The sequence below is a fragment of the Octodon degus genome, unplaced genomic scaffold (genome assembly GCF_000260255.1).
Source record: "Octodon degus isolate 3935 unplaced genomic scaffold, OctDeg1.0 scaffold00035, whole genome shotgun sequence".
Lineage (NCBI taxonomy): Eukaryota > Metazoa > Chordata > Mammalia > Rodentia > Octodontidae > Octodon > Octodon degus.
The window spans coordinates 6162943-6184001 of record NW_004524611.1 but is presented as its reverse complement, the minus strand read 5'-3'; the positions used below and the strand labels follow the sequence as shown (position 1 = coordinate 6184001).

The following is a 21059-nucleotide window of genomic DNA, read 5'->3' as shown; positions in this document are numbered from 1 at the left end:
GGAGGAGGAAGAGGAGGAGGAAGAGGAAGAAGAGGAGGAGGAAGAGGAAGAGGAGGAGGAGGAGAAGGAGGAAGAGGAGGAGAAGGAGGAAGAGGAGGAGAAGGAGGAAGAGGAAGAGGAAGAGGAAGAGGAAGAAGAAGAAGAAGAAGAAGAAGAAGAAGCAGCAGCAGCAGCCAAGCAAAGCCCAAATAAGACAAATCACAAATCAATCTATAAGATATCATTTTTAAAAATTCTAAAAACAAAAGACAAAGAAAAAAATCATAAATCATACAAGCATCCAGAGAGAGATGACATATCAGTAAGACAGGACCATGAATCTAGGGGACAGCATACTGCGAACCTGAAACCTGGCCGTCCGATGTGAGGGGTACAATCAAGCCAGGTACATGCCTATAATCCCAGCTCTCAGGAGGCTGAGGCAGAAGGATCACCTTAAGTTTGAGGCCAGCTTGAGCTATGTAGCAAATTCAAAGCCAGCCTGAACTGCACAGCTGAACCCTGTCTAAAAAAAAAAAAAAAAAAAAAAACAACCTCATACCTCATACTCTACCTGACATGGTGAAGGAAGGGCAGAACAGACCTGCAGCTGCCTTCCTGAGGTCCTTGTCACAACCAAGTCTGCTAGGTGTCACCAAGACCTGAAGGCGACTCCTCTTCATGCTCCAGTCCAGTGACAGCTTTGGAGAGGACACAAGTGTCTAGCCACAATCATAGTTGATTCAAGAAGCCCACACTCAGCGGTTCACAGCACCGCCAGCAGCCAGCCGAGACTCAATATTCCTGGGGATAACCTAGTCCCCAAAGAGCAGAGCGCATGTCCTCTTAGTGACTACAGTCACACCAAGACATCCCAGGCTAGAAAACAATCCTGACACATAGAGCCCAGCAGAAACCAGAGTATGGCCTCCGAAAAGACAATATAAATATACAAAATAAATAAAAAAAGAAAGGAAGAGTCTGTAATCCCAGCATTTGGGAGGCTGAAAACAGGAGGATCACTACGAGTCTGATCTGTGTAGTGAGACCCTGTAGACCCTGTACTAAATACATAAAATTAAAAAAAAAATAAACTAAAAAAGAAAGGCCCCAGGAAAATCACTAACACTTGTGTGGAAATCTACCAACACACTTGAGAATACTCCCCAGGTGAAGATTTATTGGATGAGGCAAGCAGATATAATGTCATGCTTTTACAAGCCCATTCTATGATGCTCAGCAGCAGATTATGCCTCAGAGAGACCCTCACAAAAGAAGACCTCCAGAACTGCTTCGGAAAGTGGCAGGAGGGTGATATAAGTAAGTGCATTCGAAACCAGGGAGACTATTCTGGGAGGGATTCATGGCTATGTGTCTTTTATTGTACTTTTTTAAAAATTAAGCATTCACTATATATTTTAAGCCAGGGAGATGGCTCAGTGAAATAAGCGCTTGCCTGGCAAGTTCAAAGGCCTGAGTTCAATCCCCGGTTCCGCCAAAAAAAAAGGCAACTGGTACTATATATTTTAATTGCTTTTTGTAGAATAAAAATCCCAGTAATGAGTCCACACAAATATGCCCATTTTTTTTTAGGCAAGGACAAAAACAATCCAGTAGTGGAAAGATGGACCTTCTAAGCAATCAGACAAAAGCAAGAGAATTAAAAATAAAAACATTTTAAAAAAAAAAAAAAAGAGCTTCACGTGTTAGACACAAATTAACTCAAAGTGAATCTTGGACTTACATGTCAAACAGAAATTATGAAACTCACAAAACCAAGGCAAAATCTCTGAGATCCAGAATAAGGCAGATTTTCTTTCTTAGACTTGACACAAAATCCTTACTCCTAAAAGGAAAACTCGATCCCCTGGCTCTTATCAACAATCAGTACTTCTGCTCTGAGAAAGACTACATTTAACAGATGACAAGACCAGTTAGAGTACAATGTCGTGAACTACGCGTTTGGTTTCAGATGGATTCCTGGCATACAACTCCTTGGACTCCTCCAAAGTGAGAAATGTCTTCAGCATGCTGACATGGTGACCAGACGCTTCAGAATGGGATCTGGTCCCTGGAGAGACAGCCAGGATTATAGGTGGGACTTTCAGCACCAGTGGCCAGGTTCACCTACGGCCGTGTCCCAGTCATGCTTGTCAGTGACAGGTCTGAAACCCTCTGGGGCGCTGGACATGGGGGACTCTGGACTCTCCCTTGCCCCCTGCATGTCTCCCACGCACCTCTTCTGCATCCTCTGTGATGACCTTTTCCATAACCCGTAGATGCTCAATGTGTCTCCCTGAGTCCTGTGAGCTGTTCTAGCCAGGGAGAAACAGCCAGGCTTCAGGGTTGCACAAGACTTCTGTGATGATCGCCATAGGAAAGCAGAAGAAAAAAAGATTTGTTTTTTCCAAGCCAGATATGAGAAAATATTTGTAAATCATATAGCCAGTAAAACTTTTGTTTGGAATAGAAAAAGAATGTTCAAAACCCAATGCTTAAAAATAAGTAGGTTTGCCAGGCACAGTGGTGCATACCTGTGATCCCAGCACTTGGGAGGCTGAGGCAGGAGGATCACTGTTAATTCAAGGCCAACCTGGGCTATATAAGGGAGTTCAAGATCAGCCTGAACTACATAGCTAGCACACTTTCACTGTCTTGCAGACCTGGGACTGAGAAGTCCAACACTGGCCTGGAGAGGCTGTGTCCACCACCTACTCTCAAAGTTGTAGTACCGGTCACCTCATCGTCACCTTACCATTCACAAGAGATCTCCCTCCCTATTCCCTATTATCCATCTTTTATTTTCTATATTTTGCCAGCTATTCGTATCCATTTTAAAATATATTCTGTGTTTCTCATAGAAGAGAAACCACAAGCTATTTAAGTTCTGTGTCTGATTTATCTCACTTAACGTTATGTTTCGTGGTACATCCATTTTCCTACAAATGCCTCGTTTATCCTTCATTATGAAAGAGTACTACTCCATTGTATGTATCTTTATCCACTTGCTTGCTAATGAGTATAGAGGCCACTTCTGAGGTTTAGCTATTATAAAGTGTACGGCTATAAACATGCGTGTGGATGGATCGCTGCAATATGTCTTTAACTAGAAAAGGGGAATAGCTGGGGAAATTGAATTTCTACTTTTAGCTTTTTAGGTTTGCTGGTTCATTTTTTGTTATTCTTAGTTTCTTGAGGCATCTCTGTTCTGATCTCCTCTGAATTAGTGTTACTAGGTTATACTCCCACCAACAATCTAGAAGAACCTCTACAGCTTTGCTAGCATTTGTAATAATAAACTGCTTTCCCTAGGATGCCCATTCTTTGTAGCATAAGATGAAATCTCAGTGTTGTTTTAATTTGCATCTAATGATCGGCGATATCTAACGTTTTTTCCCATACTTATTGACCACTTGTACTTCCGATAAGTGTGTGTTCATTTCACAAAAAGATCCATTTTTTTATTGGATCTTTTATTTCAGGGGGTCTAAAGATTTTTAGTTCTTTATATACTCCGAGTGTTATTGCCCTGTCTGTAGCTGGCAAAAACTTTTCCCATTCTGTAGGTTGTCTCTTCACTGTTGGTCATTTCCTTTGTAGCACAGAAGCTTTTCAATTTCATTCAATCGCATTTGTTAATTCTCAGTGTTTTCTTTTTCTTTTTTTTTTTTTAAATATTTATTTATTTATTTATTGCATGTGTGGGTGTGTGTGGGTATGTGTGTGTGGCCAGCTCAGCCTACCAGGGGAGCGGGGCTGGCTGGCATGTAGTGCTGGGGGATTGAACCGCGGTCCCTGTGTTTTTGCTTAGCTTAGCTTGTACTAAGTAGGTGCTTTAGACCACTGAGCCATCTCACCAGCCCCAATTCTCAGTGTTTTCTTGGGCCACTGGGGTTCTGTTCTGAAAGTCCTTGCCTATGTCTATGTCTTAAAGTGTTCTACCTTTTAAAAACTCTTCTAGCATATTCTTTTTTGTTTTTTGTTTTTCTTGTTTTTTTTTTTATCCTGCCTGAGGTTCATTTGTATAAAGAGCACAGGAGGACACCAGCCCCCCACAGATGGCACCCCAGGGGTCACACCATTCCTTCTGTTTTTACATTAGCAGATAAGAGGCCTTTACTGTGCGGCCTTCATGGGGGCCTGGGCACCTTTGGGAGTCTGGGCCTTGGCTAGAGCCTGGGCCTTTGGCCTTTGGCCTTTGGCCTGTGACCCTTGGCAATGCGGGCATGGATACGCTTCCCAAGCTTGGGGTGGGCAATAAAGGCAAGTCGAGTGAGCCTACAATTTACTCCCTTTGGAATGATCTTGGGCTTGACCTCCTTGGTCATGACAAGGGCCTTGACAGCCTCGGCGGTGCACTCACGGCCTTGGCATCGTTTGCCTGCATCTCCTTGAAGCCCTTCTTGTTGTGCTTCTTGGCACAATGCATGCTCCTGAGGAACTTGAGATCTGCCCCCTTCAGAGATTCGTATCTTTGTGACTAAGGTTTCTTGATGCCATTTCTGTGCCATTTTGGGGACTGGTCGTGCATGGTGTGGTTCTTGGACTTGGCCATAACTGCACTGTGAACCGTGGCTGCCAAGTGCCTGGAACTGGAAGAAAAAAAGCAAGTGTTTCTGTTTTAAGACTTAGATCTTTGCACATGGGAGGCCGAAACAGGAATATCATTGCAAGTTTGAAGCCAGCCTGGGCTACAGTGAGCTCTAAACTACATAGTGAGACTGTCTCAAAAAAATAAAAAAATGTAGCTCTTTGACTTTATTAGTACATGGTAAGATATGAGTCTGGACTCATGCTTCCACATGCAGATTTCCACTTTCCCATCATTTACTAAACAGGTTATCTTTCCTCTAGTGTATGCTTTTGCCTCCTTTGTCAACAATGAAATGGCCGAGTGTGCCCAGGGTTTTGTTTCTACTTCCTCTCTTCCATCCCATGGACCCGCATGCCTGCTTTTGTGCCTGTTCTATGCTGTTTGTACCAATAAAGTTTTGTAATATGCCTTCAACTCTGGGACTGTGATACCTCCTGCTTTGCTATTGTTTCCCAGGATTGCTTTTGCATTCTAGGCCTCTTCTGGTTTCATATCAATTTTAGGATTTTTTTTCTTCTCAATCAGTGAGGAATGCTGTTGGTATTTTGGAAGGATTTTTTTTTTTTTTTTTTTTTGCTGGCTCAGGTTGCCATAACAGCATGTCGGGTAAAGCACAGGGAGCTAGGGATCGAACCGAGGTCCCCTGCGCCTGACTGGGTCTGCCCCAGCAGGCGCTTAAACAACTGAGCTATCCTGCAAGCCCCAGGTGTTGGTATTTTGATTGGGATTACACTAATTCTATATGCCCTGCTTTAGAAATAAAGCCATTTTGACAATGTTGGCTCTACCTACCTGGAAGCATGGGATAAATTTCCATTTTCTGATGTCCTTTCCAATCTCCTTTTCCAGAGTGATAGTTTTCATCAAAGAAGTCTTTCACTTCCTTGGTTAACTTCTAGGTATTTAACTTTTCTTGATGCCGTGATGAATGACATTTTCCCATTTCTCAATGAGTTCCCTATTGGTGTACAAGAATGCTATTGATTGTTATGTGTTGATTTTGGTTATATTGTTACTGCCATATTGTTGAATTTGATGATTAATTCTAGGAGATGTTTGGTGGAGTTTTGGGAATTTTGTACATAAAGGATGTCATCTGCAAATAATTTTTTTTCTATACAAACCCCCCCTTTTTTTTTCTCTTCCCTGATTGCACTGGCTAATGTTTCAAGAGCTATATTGAACAGGAGTGGTGATTGTGGACATTCTTGTCTTGTTCCTGATTGTAGTGGAAAAGTGCTCAGGTTTTCCCCAGTTAGTATGATGCTGGCAGTAGGTTTCCCATAAATGGCTTTCATCAGATTGAGATAAAGTCCTCCTATACCTGTTTTCTCCAAGGTTTTTATCATGAATGGATGTTGAATTCTGCCAAAGGCTTTTTTTTCATTTACTGAGATGATCATATGATTTTTGGCAGCTTTATTTGTGATGGACGGCAGTGAGAAACTAGTCATTTGCCCTCTGATGGTGGCTGGCAAGGTTGTCCTTAGACCGTGGCCTGTCACAGAGAAGAACTAGGAGTAAACTATAATATACACAACTTGCATGGACCTCAGGGAAGCTACAGGGAGTGAAAAAGCCAATCTCAAGAAGACACAGGAGCTGAGTATGGTGGCACACATCTATAATCCCATCATTTGAGAGGCTGAGGCAGGATTATCACCCTGAGTTCAAGGCCAGGCTGGGCTACATAGTGGACTCAAGGCCAGCCTGAACCACATAGTAAGACACTGTCCCCTCACCCAAAAATAAGAAACCAGGTGTGGACATGCATGCCTACAATCCCAGCCCTTGGCTGAGAGGCTGAGGCAGAAGGACTGCTTGGAGTTCAAGGCCAGCCTGAGTTACCAAACAAGTTCAAAGCCAAACACTCTTGAGGGGACACTGCATGGCTGTGCACACATGTGAGGAATGGGTGGAGTCAGAATGAGCCCTGCGGGTCCCCTGCTGGGTCCCTGGTCCTGGCTCTGCACCGTGGCCACACAGCCTGCCGTATTGGGGAAGCTGCTTTGCATCTCCATGGCTTTCTGTGCTTCTGAGATTGGTCAAATTGAGAAGTTACAGAGATTTGGAAACCTACCTGGGGTTATTCTGCAAAAGGGAATCTTGGGACCTTTCATGGTGCCCTGTCTGCCTCTGCCCCTCCTTGGCTGCCACACCGGTCCCAGCAGGGACTTCCTCTGTCCCCAGATCTTTCTTGCTCCAGCCCCTCCTGCCAGGTGAATCCCACTGTTCCTCAGGAGTGGAGCCTCATGAGGGACTTCCAGGACTGACTGCAGCTTGACAGGGGACAGTGCTCTGACCCCTCAGGGGCTGTGAGGGGCAACAGGGACGGGGCTGTGTGCTATAGGGGCTGCTCTTTGGCGATTTCCTGGAGTTTTGAGGGTCATTTTCCAAGAGCCCAGAAATGGAGCTCTTATGAAATCTTGACTTTTTCCCCCCAATGGCAGCAGCACACAGGAAAGCAAAACAGGCACCTAAGTTCCAGCTGGAAAGATGACCTAGTCCTGGAGATGAATTGTGGTGATGGCCCCACCAGCATGGGTCCCTAATGTCACTTACAAATGGTTAAAATGGTAAACTTCTGTTTTATCATAACAAAAAATTTAAGCCTTCTGCCTGCCCCCCTGGTGGGGAAAGGCACCTTTGATGGGGGGTTGGAAGGCGAAGGGACCAGGCTGAGTTTTCTTGGAAGCCAGGCCCTGAAGGGACTGGGGTGGGGGCTCTGTTCCCTCCACCAGGGCACTAACCCAGCTCTATGGGGCTCATCCTGGAGACCTAGCTAGCCAGGACTGCTCGCTTGAGGCCAGGGCTGCTGATGGTCCACGCTGACCCCCACAGCAGGACCCAACACAGGACTGCAGACAGTTTAGGTCCAAGGTCATGCCCTTCCTGCCCAGCACTGGTTATTCTTCAGGTGAAGAAATGGAGGCACAGGGATGCCAGGGCTCTGCCCAGTGTCCTGGGGGGGGGTGTCATCTCCATCTGGTCTGATGCAGAGGCAACAAAGGCAGGCGAAGTGGGAGAGAGAGAGAGAGAGAGAGAGAGAGAGAGAGAGAGAGAGAGAGAGAGAGAGAGAGAGTGATGGAGGTGCCCAGCTCCTGAGATCACAGCCCCTCTGACTGGGGTAGTATCCCCAACACCCCAACCTGTGTATACCTGGCTGAGCACCTTGTAGAGAGCTCTTTAGGGGTTCCTGAGGGGCTCTGCACTAGTAGGGTGTCTGGTCTCCCAATGTCCTTTGTGCCTTGGGCCCAGCTTCTGTCCTGCAAGAGCCTCTTGAGATCCAACCTGATGGGATGCTGCCCCTGTAGGGATCTGAGGACCCCACCTATTCAGCCATGTCCTGTGCTACCCTGGGTAGGTGGAGTCTGGGGCCACCTCCTGCTGCTGCCCCGTGGGCCCTGAGCTCATGGCATGGCTGCCCACGCCCATTTTCTAAGTGTTCTGTGCCCCACAGAGCTACTGGACCTTTTATACTCAAGAGGGAGGAACTGGACCCAACCCTAGTCCTCATCAGCCAGGGTGGGTAAATAAACTGATCATCCCTGAACCAAACACCAGCATGGGTCACAGGGGCAGGGAACAGAAAGGAAGACAAGGGCCAAGGCAGTCATTTATGTCACCAGGAACCACGTGACAGTCACTGAAGCATCATGGGAAAGTTGGACTTTGTCCTCTGGGGAGTAGAGGCTGTGGGGCTCCTGTGTCCCAGCTGCTGAGGTCACAGTGGGATGCAGGGCACAGAAGAGCTGGCTCCCAATTGCCATCTGTCCAGGGCACTGCATAGCCCTGCTTGGGGTGAGGCATCTGTGACAGGAGGAGGGCCAGTGACCAGCGGAGTGGTCGCCCAGCCCTGCATTTGGCAGGCCCTCCACCATGGCATCTTCTCATTCCTGAGCATTTCTCACAAGAGGCTTTTCTACTTCCCACAGCCTGGAACATGCCTAGGCTGGTCTCGGATATTCACCGTGGGAGCTGTATCAGGGATCGAACTCAGGATCTTGCACTTGTCAGGCAGGCGCGTATGCCACTGAGCTGTATCTCCAGCCCTGCTGTCTTGGATTTCTGAAGGGCAACTTGTACCTCCAGGTTTGGTGACTGGTATCACCAAATGGGCTTTTTTTTTTTTAAGTTTGACTTTTTCCCTTTAGAACAAGCGGCTTCTCCAAAGCTCCTCAGTCACAGGATATTACTGCCATCCTACACCTCAGCCCAGGTAAATGGACAATGGGCAGATACTGGCACAAGGAACCCAAGCCTCATTTCATTTTCTCAGGCAAGCGGAGGTCTAGCTCCAGGAAGGCCTGAAAGGGGCCCAGACACACCTGCTGTCTCCTCCTGTTTCTCACCCCACCCTGTTCCTTGCTCTGAAGGACCCTTACCCACCTGTACATGGGAGATGGAGATATGAGGCAAATGCACATCACCTAGGAGTGTGCTTTGAATACATCTTTTTGCCTTTTTTTTTTTTTTTTAAACAAAATAAAGTCATCTTTGACTTGGGCTGCAGCAGGCAAATGAAGCTGAGCATGCACACCTCTCAGTGGCTGGAACAGGTCTGCTGTTGCAGGTACCAGCATGGGTCTTGGTGTCCCACTAACACAGGCATGCCTGCAAACTCCAGGGTGCGCTACAATGACACTCGCTGAAAGCTGCTATCAAAAGAAGTCTACAGTTGGGGTAGTTTTAAAATCTATCAAGCCTGCCGCTGCCACCACAGGCCATGACCCAAACTGTCCTTCCTCAGCAAGTTCCCATCTGTGCCTTGGAAAACACATCCAAATCTGTCCTGCTTTTATGAGCTGTGGCTCCCCAGCGGTCACCTCAGTCTTGTGGTGGTCACATGGAGATGGCAGCAGTGTGTTGGCAAGACAACGGGGGGTGGGGGGGTGAGCTGAGACCACCAGCAAGAAAGGCAAAGGTGCGTCAAAGATAGGGCTCCGAGGACACTCACGGGGCAAAGGGGCATGAAGCCCATGGGGAAACTCAGCTGCTGCAGGGCATGCTTGCACCTTGGGGACAGCGAGGAAGGCACATGCTGAAGGGCAACTGCTGGTAAAGATGTCACTGCAAGTGTAGATGGATGGCTCTCCACAGGTGAGGACAAGACAACACTGTTCCGGGTTGTCATACTGCTTGCCTTCTGGGTGTGGCTGGTCCTGTCTTCAGTTCAGGACCTGATGCTGTCACCATGAGAACAAGATGCGGTGCCTGAATCCTCAGACACACAAATGGAGGAGACAGGTAGGGCCCACCCCGAGGATGACAGGACATAGGTGCCACCAACTTCCTCCTTGCTGGTGGGGTCTCACCACAGCCCCCAGTGCTCTTCTCTCACCATGTCTCTCCTGCCCCTGCCCCACCCTGAGCTCACTGCTTCCTCTCCCACAAGAAACTCATACCTCCTGCCTGGGAGGCCAGAGTTGGCCCCAGGCCCTGGCCCATTCGCCCTACAGGTGTCACCCTAGGTAAGAAAGTCCCTTGCTCACCTGGCCAATAGATGAGCCCAGGGTACTGGCTCCTTGCCACCTACACCTGGCTCTGGTTTGTGGCCTCTTCTTTTTTTTTTTAATATTTATTTATTTATTTATTTATTTATTTATTTATTTATTTTGTGTGTGTGTGTGTGTGTGTGTGTGTGTGTGTGTGTGTGTGTGTGGCCAGCTCAGCCCACCAGGGGGCGGGGCTGGCTGGCATATGGTGCTGGGGGTTTGAACCGCAGTCCCTGTGCTTTGCTTAGCTTAGCTTGTTCTAAGTAGGTGCTTTAGACCACTGAGCCATCTCACCAGCCCTGTGGCCTCTTCTAATGTTTGCACCATATGCTATATTCTGCAGGCCAAGGCTACACACCCTGGACCACCCAGCCCCAAAGATGATGGGGACTACACATCCTGCAGGCCAAGGCTACACACCCTGTGCCCTGTCTGCACCTTGGTCTTAGAGTTTCCATGGAAAGGCAGACCCTGTTCTGCAGTTAAGAGGCTAGGGAGGAGACCCAGGGGGAAACAGAGGCTTGGACAGCTCTACAACTTCTTGGTGGGGGTTACCACAGCCCCAAGTCTGAGGTGGTGGGTATTTCTGGGGGTGGATTACACTCAGGCACCCAGGATCCCTCCCCTTCCTCATACCAGGCCTGTGCTGGGGAAGAGGGTAACATGATGACCTATGGTCTACAGTGTCCATTTTTGTCATGGTCAGGCACTGTGGCCAGCTGGCTGTAGGCCTAAAAGGACAGCAAGGTAAGGGGGCATGAGAAGCCACAGGAGATGGAACAGGACAGTAGGCCTGGCCTGGCTGAGGTGCCAGCCACATGGGTTTGGGTCTGATCAGCACACAAAGGATGGGACAGGCAAGCAGGAAGACAGCAGGCCAGCCAGCTCACTCCTTGTCTGAGGGTCTTCTCTTGTCCTCCTGGGGCCCACCTGGCCTACAGCCAGACACCTGAGGATGCCCCGGGCCAGCAGACACCATGCCCTGTACCCCAGGGCAGGTCATCTCCACCATGGTCCAGTGGCCCCTGCGATGCCCCCACAGACCAACCAGGGCTGTGAGTCAGTATTTCCCTCTCCTGCCAACTATCCCTCTGCTGTCCCAGCAAAATACACTCGGGAAAGAGCATGTCCCATGGCAGGGTGACCAAGTAGCCCAAGCCAGGGGCCCTCCAATGGTGATGGGCTCTGGTCTCCATACCTTACCCAAGAGGTTGCAGTAGCCCTCTGCCCTCCCCACCTAAGACCCTCTATATTTACATCAGGAGACCTGGGCACTTGGCTGGGCTGTACATTTCAGGGAGCCCTAGACCCACAGTGTCGGGCTCCTTTCCTTTTAAAACAAGTACCATCTTAGGAAATAAAACCAAGAAAGTACAATAAAACATACAAAATCACGTCGGTGTGGGCTGACTCTTGAGTTCAACCTGAAGACATACAACATCCATTCTATCCTGGCTGAGGGTAGGGCTGTCTTGCCAGGGCTGACAGGCCACTAGCCTCACAGTCCACATTCCCAGGGGTATCCCAAGGTCTGGGGATGGATCCCAGGCAGGTGGCCCACTCCCCTACCGTCAGACTTCAGCTAGCCAGACACTAGTCTTGGCTGGCCACCCAAGTCCTGAGTCTGAGGGACACCACTCGGCAGCAGGTCCCAGGAGGGGTCACCAGCCTCTGAGCAGGAAAGGGCTTGCTGAGGACTGGCTGGGCTGGTGCACACAGCTCCGGCGGCTCTGAGCTTTCTATTCACTTTTAGGAGTGAGCCATCCATTGCTGGCTGAGCCGGCTGCCAGCTGGCCTGCTGGGGTAGCAGATTTGAGGTGGGGTGAGGGTTTGTTCCCCAGGCATAGTGTTCTGGCCAGTGCGTTCCTTGTGCAGCAGCTGACGCCTCCTGGCCACATTTCCACACAACACACTCGGCTGTTCACCCTCCTGCACTGCAGCCACTGCTCAGCCATCCCTTCTGTGCAGCAACTCCTGCCATAGGGAAAGTTTTCATTCACTGAGAGACCCCCACCCAGACCCTGTCCCCCGTGGAGCAGGTTCAGTAGAGACCAATTAAATGCCCTAGATTGCAGCAGCCAGACAGGGGCACCTGAGGTATGGCGGGCTCTGGTTGGGTGGAAGCCCCGTGCACCTAGGCCAAGGGGGGCTCCAGTGGGGCTGTTTGGGATTCTGGGACAGTATCATTCCAGAACCTGTTTTTGGTGAGGTCAGATCTGCAGCTACATCCCTGCCCATCAGTGTTCGCAGGACTTGACAGCTGCTGTGAAGTCTTGGCAGGGCGGAAGGCTGAATGGGAAATGGCCTCCGAGGATTCCCTGGTCTGTGCTGCTGGACACGGGGGCCGCAGACCTCCTCTTGGCTTGGAATCACGGCTGACCACTGCTCACAGGCAGAGCTGTCTAATAGCAAATGGCACACACAGACCCACAATGCTTAAATACAGATTTATTGCAAACTAACACAGAGGAACTGGAGCAGCTTTGCAAGCTGGACACCCCACTCTCCGGGGCCCCTGGACAAAGGGGATGAGTCACCCCGCTTTCCTTGGACCTCAGCTGGTGGGACTTAGTGGCCAAACTGCAGCTGTCGTGTCTAAAAAGAGAAAACAGGCCGTGCACCAGCTGTGGACAGACACTGGTCCAGCCTAGAGTGTCACCCTGGGCAGAGACCCATCCACCAGGTGCTGGAGACAAGCCATGCCAGGATGGGGCACGGCAAGGCCACGTGGGGGTGGCTGTTCCTGCCATGAAGCCACCACTCCGCATTGCTCTTCCTGGACAGGGGTTGTACTCTTTGAAGCAGGGTAGGAAATGGGAGGAAATCCACACAGCAAACAAAACCAGGCAAGAGGAAGACGCACCGCCACGGAAGGGAAAGACTCCAGGTCCCCATAGGAGATACAGGGCTCCCACACTCCATTACTCCTTGGGAAGACCAAGCAAAAGGCAGGGATGGGGGCAGCTGGGGGACCAGAGAGAGGACAGCAGACACACGTACTTCAGGGGCAGCAGTATGCAAATCCCAGGCTCCGGTGGGAATCTCTGGGAGCTGGCAGCTTTGCTCCCTGACACCAGCCCAGTGGTGAAAATGAGATGCCAGGGTTTTCACAGCTCTGTTCCCTCCTTGAACCTGGCTCACACCTCTCACAGGGCTGCCTGTACCCAGGGGAGCAGAAACCCCCACCTCACACGGCAGCAGGGAACCAGCTATGGCTTCACAGCTAAAATTGGCAGCCCCTGGTGGGTCATTCCCCACCAAGCCCCCAGGGACAGCGCCTCCCCAGCCCCCACAGTAAACAGGCCAGGCTTTGCTTGCACTGGACTGCAGGAGGCACAGGTGTAGAGACCTGTGGTGTGGCCTATCTGTGCACCAATGTCAAAAGCCGAATGAGAGGGCAGCCTGGGCAGGGGTAACACAAGCTCCTGGCTATCAGTGCAGAAGTCCTTGATAGTGCTTGGGCACCCGGGCCCTGCTCCTCAATCTGGTCACACAGTCTGGCTGGAGCAGGGTAGCAGCTGTGCTCAAGGTGTGGGCACAGGGCTGCTGGGGTGGTGCCCCTTCCTCAGGGAAATGAGAGTCTACAGGCTCTGGGGACTGCCATCCGAAGCTGGCTCAGGCACCCTCCTGCTGGGGCTGAGGTCCAGGCTGGGAGCTTGCCACAGTCTCTAACTGAGAGTGCCCGAGTCTGTTCCAGGCCCAATACCACAAGAAGTCCCCAACAGCCCAGCAGAGTGTGTCATGCAGTGGTAGCTGGGCCCAGTCACTTCCACAAGAGCCCAGAAAAGCAGCCACAAGTAAAAGCACGGATGGGACCCACCATGCCTGGAGCACAGATGCAATACCAATGACGTGCAGATGGCACACCCCAGCACACTCACAAAGAGCAAGACACATATGAAAACACCCCAGAGGGCGAGGGGTTCCCGCAGAGGCCCAGAAGTACCCCACAGTGCACCCAGTTCCCCTCATGCAAGCACTGAGCCCCACATTCCAACTTGGCCTTGCTGAGGGGACAGAACTGCCCACCCAGCTACCAGGACAGCAAGCAGAGGACATCAAAACAACAAGTGGGGTGGGGTGGATGGGTGCAGCTCTCGACATCAGCTGCTGTGGAGACAGCATGTGCTCCTGGTTCTCAGGCAAGTGTCCCTCCTGCATGTCAAACACCTTCAATCAACACTGGCCACAGTGGCCAGCAGCACTGGCCCCACACCTTCTCCCAACAGTCTGGAGGTGCGAGGTCAGAGGGGAAGGCTGGGCTCACCCTCGTGAGAAAGGATGACTAGGGGTGATGGAGATAAGCATGCCCCTGGCACGCAGGGAGCCAACGGGGACAGCCGAGGACAGGGGCCATCCGTTTCCTTCCAGTCACTAAAACTGCACAGCCCCTGGGGAGATGTTGAACATGGCTGGGTCGAATCGCTGGCCTCGGAAGGGAGAGCCTTCGGCATCCCACCCCTTCTTCAGCATCTCATGGACTCTCTAAGAACAGAGAACAGAGAGATTAAGGATGGCCGGGACCGCACTTCCTCCCAGGTGCTGACCATGGCCTTGCCCAGGGCACTCGCCTGGCGACCGCCAACTCCTGTGCCAGGTTTTGCGGCCCCAGCCAGTTACTAGTCCTCCATCTCCGTACTTCAGCAGATGGGACTCCAGCCCAATTGGGGACACAACAGAGGAATGTGGGGAGGTTATCACTGATCAGACAACCCAGACTTGCTTGTTCCAGAGTGTGAAGCAACAACCCCCAAATGCCTCCCTGGGGACACAGACAATGATAGGGGACTCTACTCTACTCTCAAAGTACAGCCTCCTGGGTTAGAAGCAGACCTGAGCTGCAAGGCAGGATAGGATGTGGGTGGATGCGGAGAGCCCTGCCAACAGATGCGTCTGCACCTGCACCAGAGCACCAGTAGGCCCTCCCAGCCTCGGGACTGCCGGCCACCCATCACACAGCACACGCACCCTGGGGTGGGCACCGCCTCTACTTTCTACCATAAGAAATGAAAGAAAAATGCAGGGCCAGAGGCCCTCTATGCATGGAGTTCGAGGCTCCTACTGCAGAAAGCCCAGTAGACAGGCAGTCAGGACTCCTTTCTGGGAACACAAGCAATCATGACAGATCAGAGCAGTGGGAAATCCCCAGTGTCTTCAGAAACTGCCAGGTTTTCAGGTCCACAGTGTCTTAAATAAAATAGCATTTTCATGACAGGGGTTTCCTTTTTCTGTGGGCTTCTCCCCCCGGTATTAGGGGCTGAACCCCTGAGCTACATAGCCAGCCCTTTTTTATTGAGACTGATCTATTCTTCCCAGTTTTTTTTTAAAAAATATACTCACTACAGTGTCTACAGAGTCTCACTACACAGATTGGTCTTGTAGTAATCCTCCTGTTTTCAGCTAGGATTACAGGCATGCACCACCACGCCCAGTCTTCTTCCTAACTTCTTATAAAATAACTCACAGCAAAGACCAGAATGACCATTTTGAGAAAAAGGTTCTGTGGTGGGGCCAGAGAGGGAGCCATACACATGTGACGGGGGGGGGGGGGGGGTCTTGTGTGTCCCTGAAGGCCTGGCCCCCATCTCTGTCCATGGGGAACACAATGCCAGACCATTTCAAACAACCCAAGAATGGATGAAGCTGACTACCCACGCAAGAGCCCACAGCAAGCCCTGGAGCCCTTCTAGGCCAGGGACAGCTAAGAAACTGAGCATGCAAAGGTTATCATTCTAGACCTTCCAACAGAGGGAGCTAGGTGGGCCCAAACCTAAGCTCAGACTGCCCTGGGCAAAGGCAGGAAGCAGGCTCTCTGTGTGTCACCAGCTGGCCTGGCAATGCTAGCATCTGCCTGTCAGGATGGTCTCACCATGCTGGAGAGAAGTCATAGAGATACACATCCCAGTACAAACTGACAATAGGCCTGCTACTCCACATTCTCTTCCTTAGGGGAAACTTGTGCAATGTAATTAATTCCTTTTTTTTTTTTTTTTTTTTGGCAGAACCTGGGATTGAACTCAGGTCCTTGTGCTTGCCAGGCAAGTGCTTATTCTACTGAGCTATCTCCCCAGCCCATGTGCAATGTAATTAAATGAGGGACAAGATGAAAGGTATTAAATCAGCTGATTCTGCAAAGAGAGGGCCTCACAGTGACATCGAAGACTTTAAAACAACATGAGAAGTGTTATTACTTCAAAGTCAAAATGCTTCAGAACACAGCATCTGTGGTATTAGAAGCACAATTTGAAATCCTGGCAAATTTAGAAAATTCTTAAGTGCACACCATAAATGGGCATCCATGCCAGGCACGCTGGTGACTGTGATTATGCCAACACGCATGGCAGACAGAAGCTGAGAGAGAACCTGCCCCACCTCCAGCCTCTGGGAGAGGGTAGGGCTATGATCCTCAGCAAACAACCTGGGCTCTGAGGAACTCTTGGGTGGGTCCCTCTGCTTCCCTTTGAGGTATCCCAGATGACAAGGAAAAAGCACCCAAATTACTTCCTGGGGCCTATGAGGGCATGAGCTTACCTTTCTAAGTGTACTCTTTCACTGTCTAAGGAATTTATTTAACATGGCATCCATGGGTATTCAGGACCCCCAAGCCAGGCCAAGCCCAGAGAGGAGCTGAGACTTGGGCACCGAAACATAAGACAGCCCCATGACTTGAGCTCGCTGTCATTCATAACTGTGGGCTGAACTCTAGGGGCCTGCTGGCTGTCCAGGAGCAGGTTGGTGAGGGTCACTCTGAGCCCCACCTATGCAGTGAAGCCCTGGGCTCCTGTAAGTCACTGAATGATCCTCAAGGCACCTTGCTTGGGGCAGGGATGCAAATTCCCTCAAGGCTACCTGGCCTGGCTAGTCCACTGCAGAACTGATTTAGACACAAAATGTCCTTTCTAGACTATAGCACCTGAGGGTTCTTCTTAATCAGGCTAATTCCCAGTCCCTGGGCTCCTGGCACAGGGCTACGAGCAGCTGTGCACCAGGCCTAGGTGAGTCCTATACTCCCCATGCTTGGTCTCTGCCATGCCATGGGGGCCAGGAAGGCCCCACATACTGACCTTGCAGCAAGTCAGCTCCAGCAGGACAAGGTAGCCACATAGAGGGGACCCACAGGCTGTGGTGCCACCATCACCTGGCCCTTGAGCCTCTCCTGTCTCAAGCGGTGAGTGAGGGTCTTGGTGTAAGATGGAGGCCAGAACTTCCCCAGAGCTACCTCACTCTGCTGAGGCACTCTGCCCTATTTCCAGGCCTGGGCAGCAGCCATCAACACAGGGAACCCCGAGGCTCTGGGGTCAGAGACAAGAGTGGCTGCACAGGGGCTGGTGATGTCAGCCCTCAAGAAAGTACCACTGGGCAGCCAGAGGGCGCCAGCACAGAATGCACAGGACAGAGAGGAGAAGGACAAGAAGCAATGAGCCGAGGCTCCTGCAGGTCTGCGCAGGTCCACTGCCCCAGCCGCTCCTGGTTTTGACTTATGTGTCCTATTTTATACATGTGCCGCTAAAGCAAGCACAACCTGTATGTCCTGTGAGAGGCATGACCTCATGAACTTAGGAGCAGTGATGGAAAGAGCTGCAGGGCATTCTGGCTTCTCCCATGTCTCACAGCTACAGTCCACAGAAGACCTCGCTGAAGCTTGACCAAGGCACACAATTCACACCAGAGTGAATACTTTTTTAGAGTTTCTCTGGCAGACTTGAAGCTGGCATCTGGGGAAGGTATGAGGAACCACAGCCCTCAGTCCCACCATCTTGTAGTGCAAAGATCTGCTTCCTTAGGAGCAGGATGCTTGGCAGAATCTCCTAACCTGCCAGGAACAATGAGCAGCTGCATTCATGTCCTGAGTCAAGACAGACCCATGCCCAGAGGTCGCTTCCTATACACATGGGCTGAATTTAGATGGGGCCCACTTCCAGATCAAAGTTTCACAGAAGTGACAGACACAGTGTGATGGCACCAAATGCCACCCCAGTCTGTCTACACCACAGCAGGTGAGCACCAAGCCCCACTGTCACCCTACAGCCCTGAGACCTCTAAGCCAATGGACCTTACAACATATCTATCCTTCAATGTCACCAGGCCCTGGGCAAATGGCTGAGCTGAAGGAGCGTTCTCTCCCCGAAGAGACTAAGCCAAGATTGGCAGGGCCATGCAGACAGAGAAGTCTGGGATGAGATCCAGGGTCAACCCTGCCTAGGCCCCTTTATGTCCTGAATCATTCCAAGACCCTGGGACTCAATGACACTGGAAAGAGAAACCATCATCTCCAGGGTGCTGCATAGGACACTCCCAGGAGCAGGGGACATGGCTGTGACAGAGGCCACAGCATCCACTGCAGCCACAGATCGCACAGCCCCGATGGGTACACGCTGCCCAGACAGGCAAGGACAGGAGAGTCCCACAAACCACACAGAGACTCAGAGCCCAGGGCCACATGTGCAGGCCACAGGTGGCCCAGGGACTGGCTCATTCCCTGCTGCTGACTCCTCCCTACCAATCAATCCACAGGTGAAATAACCCAAAGGCAAATAGCCTGTTCTTCCCTGAGCAGCTACTCTCAGGGTTACTTCTATCTTATCAATCATTCTCTCTGACAAAGGCAGACCACCTGTCCTACACCATGGGGAGGCAGTGGCCCCTGCTCCCAGAGGGACCCAAGCTAGCCCTGTGGCCCAGCCCCCCTCCTCCATCTTGCTGCTGTGAATGATGCAGGGGGCCCTATCTCCTGGCACCCTTGAAGTACCTGTTACCTGGGCTCATGTGTCTTCAGGTAGGGAACAGGTGGCAAGAGCAGGTGGGACAAGGTGTGAGATGCGCCAAGGGGGACTTGACCTGCCCCATCCCCTAGTGTCACCCGGCCCTGCGAGCAGCCTGTCACCAGCAAAGGGGGCACACTGGCCATACCAGCTCATGGCTCTGTGGCTTGCCCTGCAGCTTCTGATGGTAGTCGAAGGTGAGCCTGTCCAGGACTGCCTGCTCCTCCTCGTCCACAGTGGCCATGGAGCGCTCCTTGTTGATCTTGTCGATGTCAATGGGCTCCTCACCCTCCAGGATGGCATTCCACCAGTATTCACCCACCTTGCTCAGGTTCACCTGGAACACAGCAGACATGGACATGGGGGGGTATGGCTAGCAAAGGTTCAGCCTTCCGTGTGGGGACACAGTCTGCAAAGAGGCAGGTGTCCACATCCAGGGATATCCCACAGCCTGCCAAGGGAGGTTGCTGCAAGAAGGCGTGCTGAACACAGGCATGAGTGGGGATGCCTAGGGGATCCCTGTCCTGCTGGCATCCAAGACCTTTCCAGACCCTCCGCTCTTAGTCAGGTGAGTGTGCACACATGCCCACTCCCACCCTTTCCCAAGAGATGCCCCTGCCCACAGGACCAGAGCCTCTGGGTCCATCTTGCCAGTCTGGACTGCCCCACCAGCTCTTGTCAACTACCTCTCTGACTTCCAAGGCCACTGCCCAGTCTCCTACTGTCTTGGGGAGCTGAGACCTACAAAGTGAGACAAAACTGCCAGAGACGCCTCATCACCCAGTGGGGGCTGGGCCTGTCCCCATGTATCCCCTGGAGCCAGCCCTGCTGCCTGGGGATCCCCACTGGGCACCCTCAGGGCAGCCTGCCACATCCAGCCAGGGCAGCAGCAGCATTGAGCTCTGTGTATGGCCCTCAGCATGGGGTCACATGTCCAATTCCCGTGGCCAGGGTCATGCTGTCACACTACGAGTAAGGACACTGGTTGTATCCCTCACCATCAGAGGCTAGGATCACTGGGACTTTTTAGGATGGCAGTCATGAAGAAGAAAGTAGGTCTTTGCCCACCCCATCCTTTCCTGTGACCCAGTAATGAAACAAAGCCCTTTTCTCACAGGGGAGAAAAGGCAGCCAGGGCTGCTGACTAGAGGCTCCCACCATAGAAGGAATGCCACCAGGCCTCCCAACCAGGGGACAAGACGCCAAGCCACACTTCAGAAACTCATGACACATGGGCCAGGAGTGGCCCACAGAGGGGGGCCACCTGTGTGGTCACTGATGTTCTGTGCAGCCCCTATTACCCAGAGCCACCCACACCACAGGGCCAGATCACGCCAGGAGGCAGGCAGCAGGTACAGGCACTGGCTTCAGTGGCGACAGTTTCCATAACTTGGAAACAAGCGGAAACTCGCCCCACAGCATAATGTCAGCACCTCAAAACTCCTCTCCTCTATACACAGCCCCAGCTCCACCAGCAAATGCCTTTGTTCGGCAGCACCCATGTCATAGAACAGGCTGTCTTTGTTGGAGACTGTTGGCTATTATGGCTGGCTTCATTTTGCACAAAAGACCCAACCCAGTGCTCCAAGAACCCACTTCTAGGAGAGAGGATAAAAACCTCCCAAGAGGGAACTAGAGTTTGCATTGGTTCCCTGCCCTGGGAGAGATCTGGAGGTGCTCAGAAGACTGCAAATGACTGAGAAGCAGAGACTTTTACATTTTTTACTTTTGGCCTCATCAGTAATTATCCTTATTAAGATCTACAGAGCATCACAAGGCCTGTAATACAGTACTTAAAATAGCGATGGACCCCCCCATCAGGCCATGCAGGGCACGTCACTTTGGCTCCCAGCCTGCTGCTGGCACACGGTGTCCAGGTGCTCTGCTCTTGATGGCGCCTGCACCTCTCTACAGAGACCCCACAGCCCCCTCCTGGCTTTGGAAACACTGGTCTGGCGGCCTAAGGGAGGGACTCTCCCCCATATCCGACTACCAGCACATTCACACCAAAGTCAGCTGCACCCCCTTCTAACAGAATGTTTGGTCTGCATTTAGATTACATAAAATTTACAATTAAGAGCCGACCCTTATTCAAATTGTTTTTAGATCTAAATGTTTAGATGTCTTCCAGCCATGAGCAGCGGCATACTCGGCACTCAGAGAGGCTGAGGCAGGGTAGCAAGTTCAAGACCTGCCTGGCCAAGTTAGCAAGACTCTGACTCAAAAAAA

General features: G+C 51.2%; 1 protein-coding gene across 1 annotated transcript in view; it reads right to left on the bottom strand.

Annotated features, from left to right (window-relative positions):
- Positions 1-12497: 12497 nt before the first annotated feature.
- Positions 12498-21059, bottom strand: part of Nudcd3 (NudC domain containing 3) — a 108391-nt gene continuing 99829 nt past the window's right edge. Inside the window, exons 5-6 of the mRNA XM_004630372.2 lie at positions 18979-19167; positions 12498-14553 (exon numbers count right to left, since the gene is read on the bottom strand). Coding sequence (XP_004630429.1) covers positions 14443-14553; positions 18979-19167 — 300 coding nt within the window. The 3' untranslated portion in view covers positions 12498-14442. The remainder of the gene's footprint in view (positions 14554-18978; positions 19168-21059) is intronic.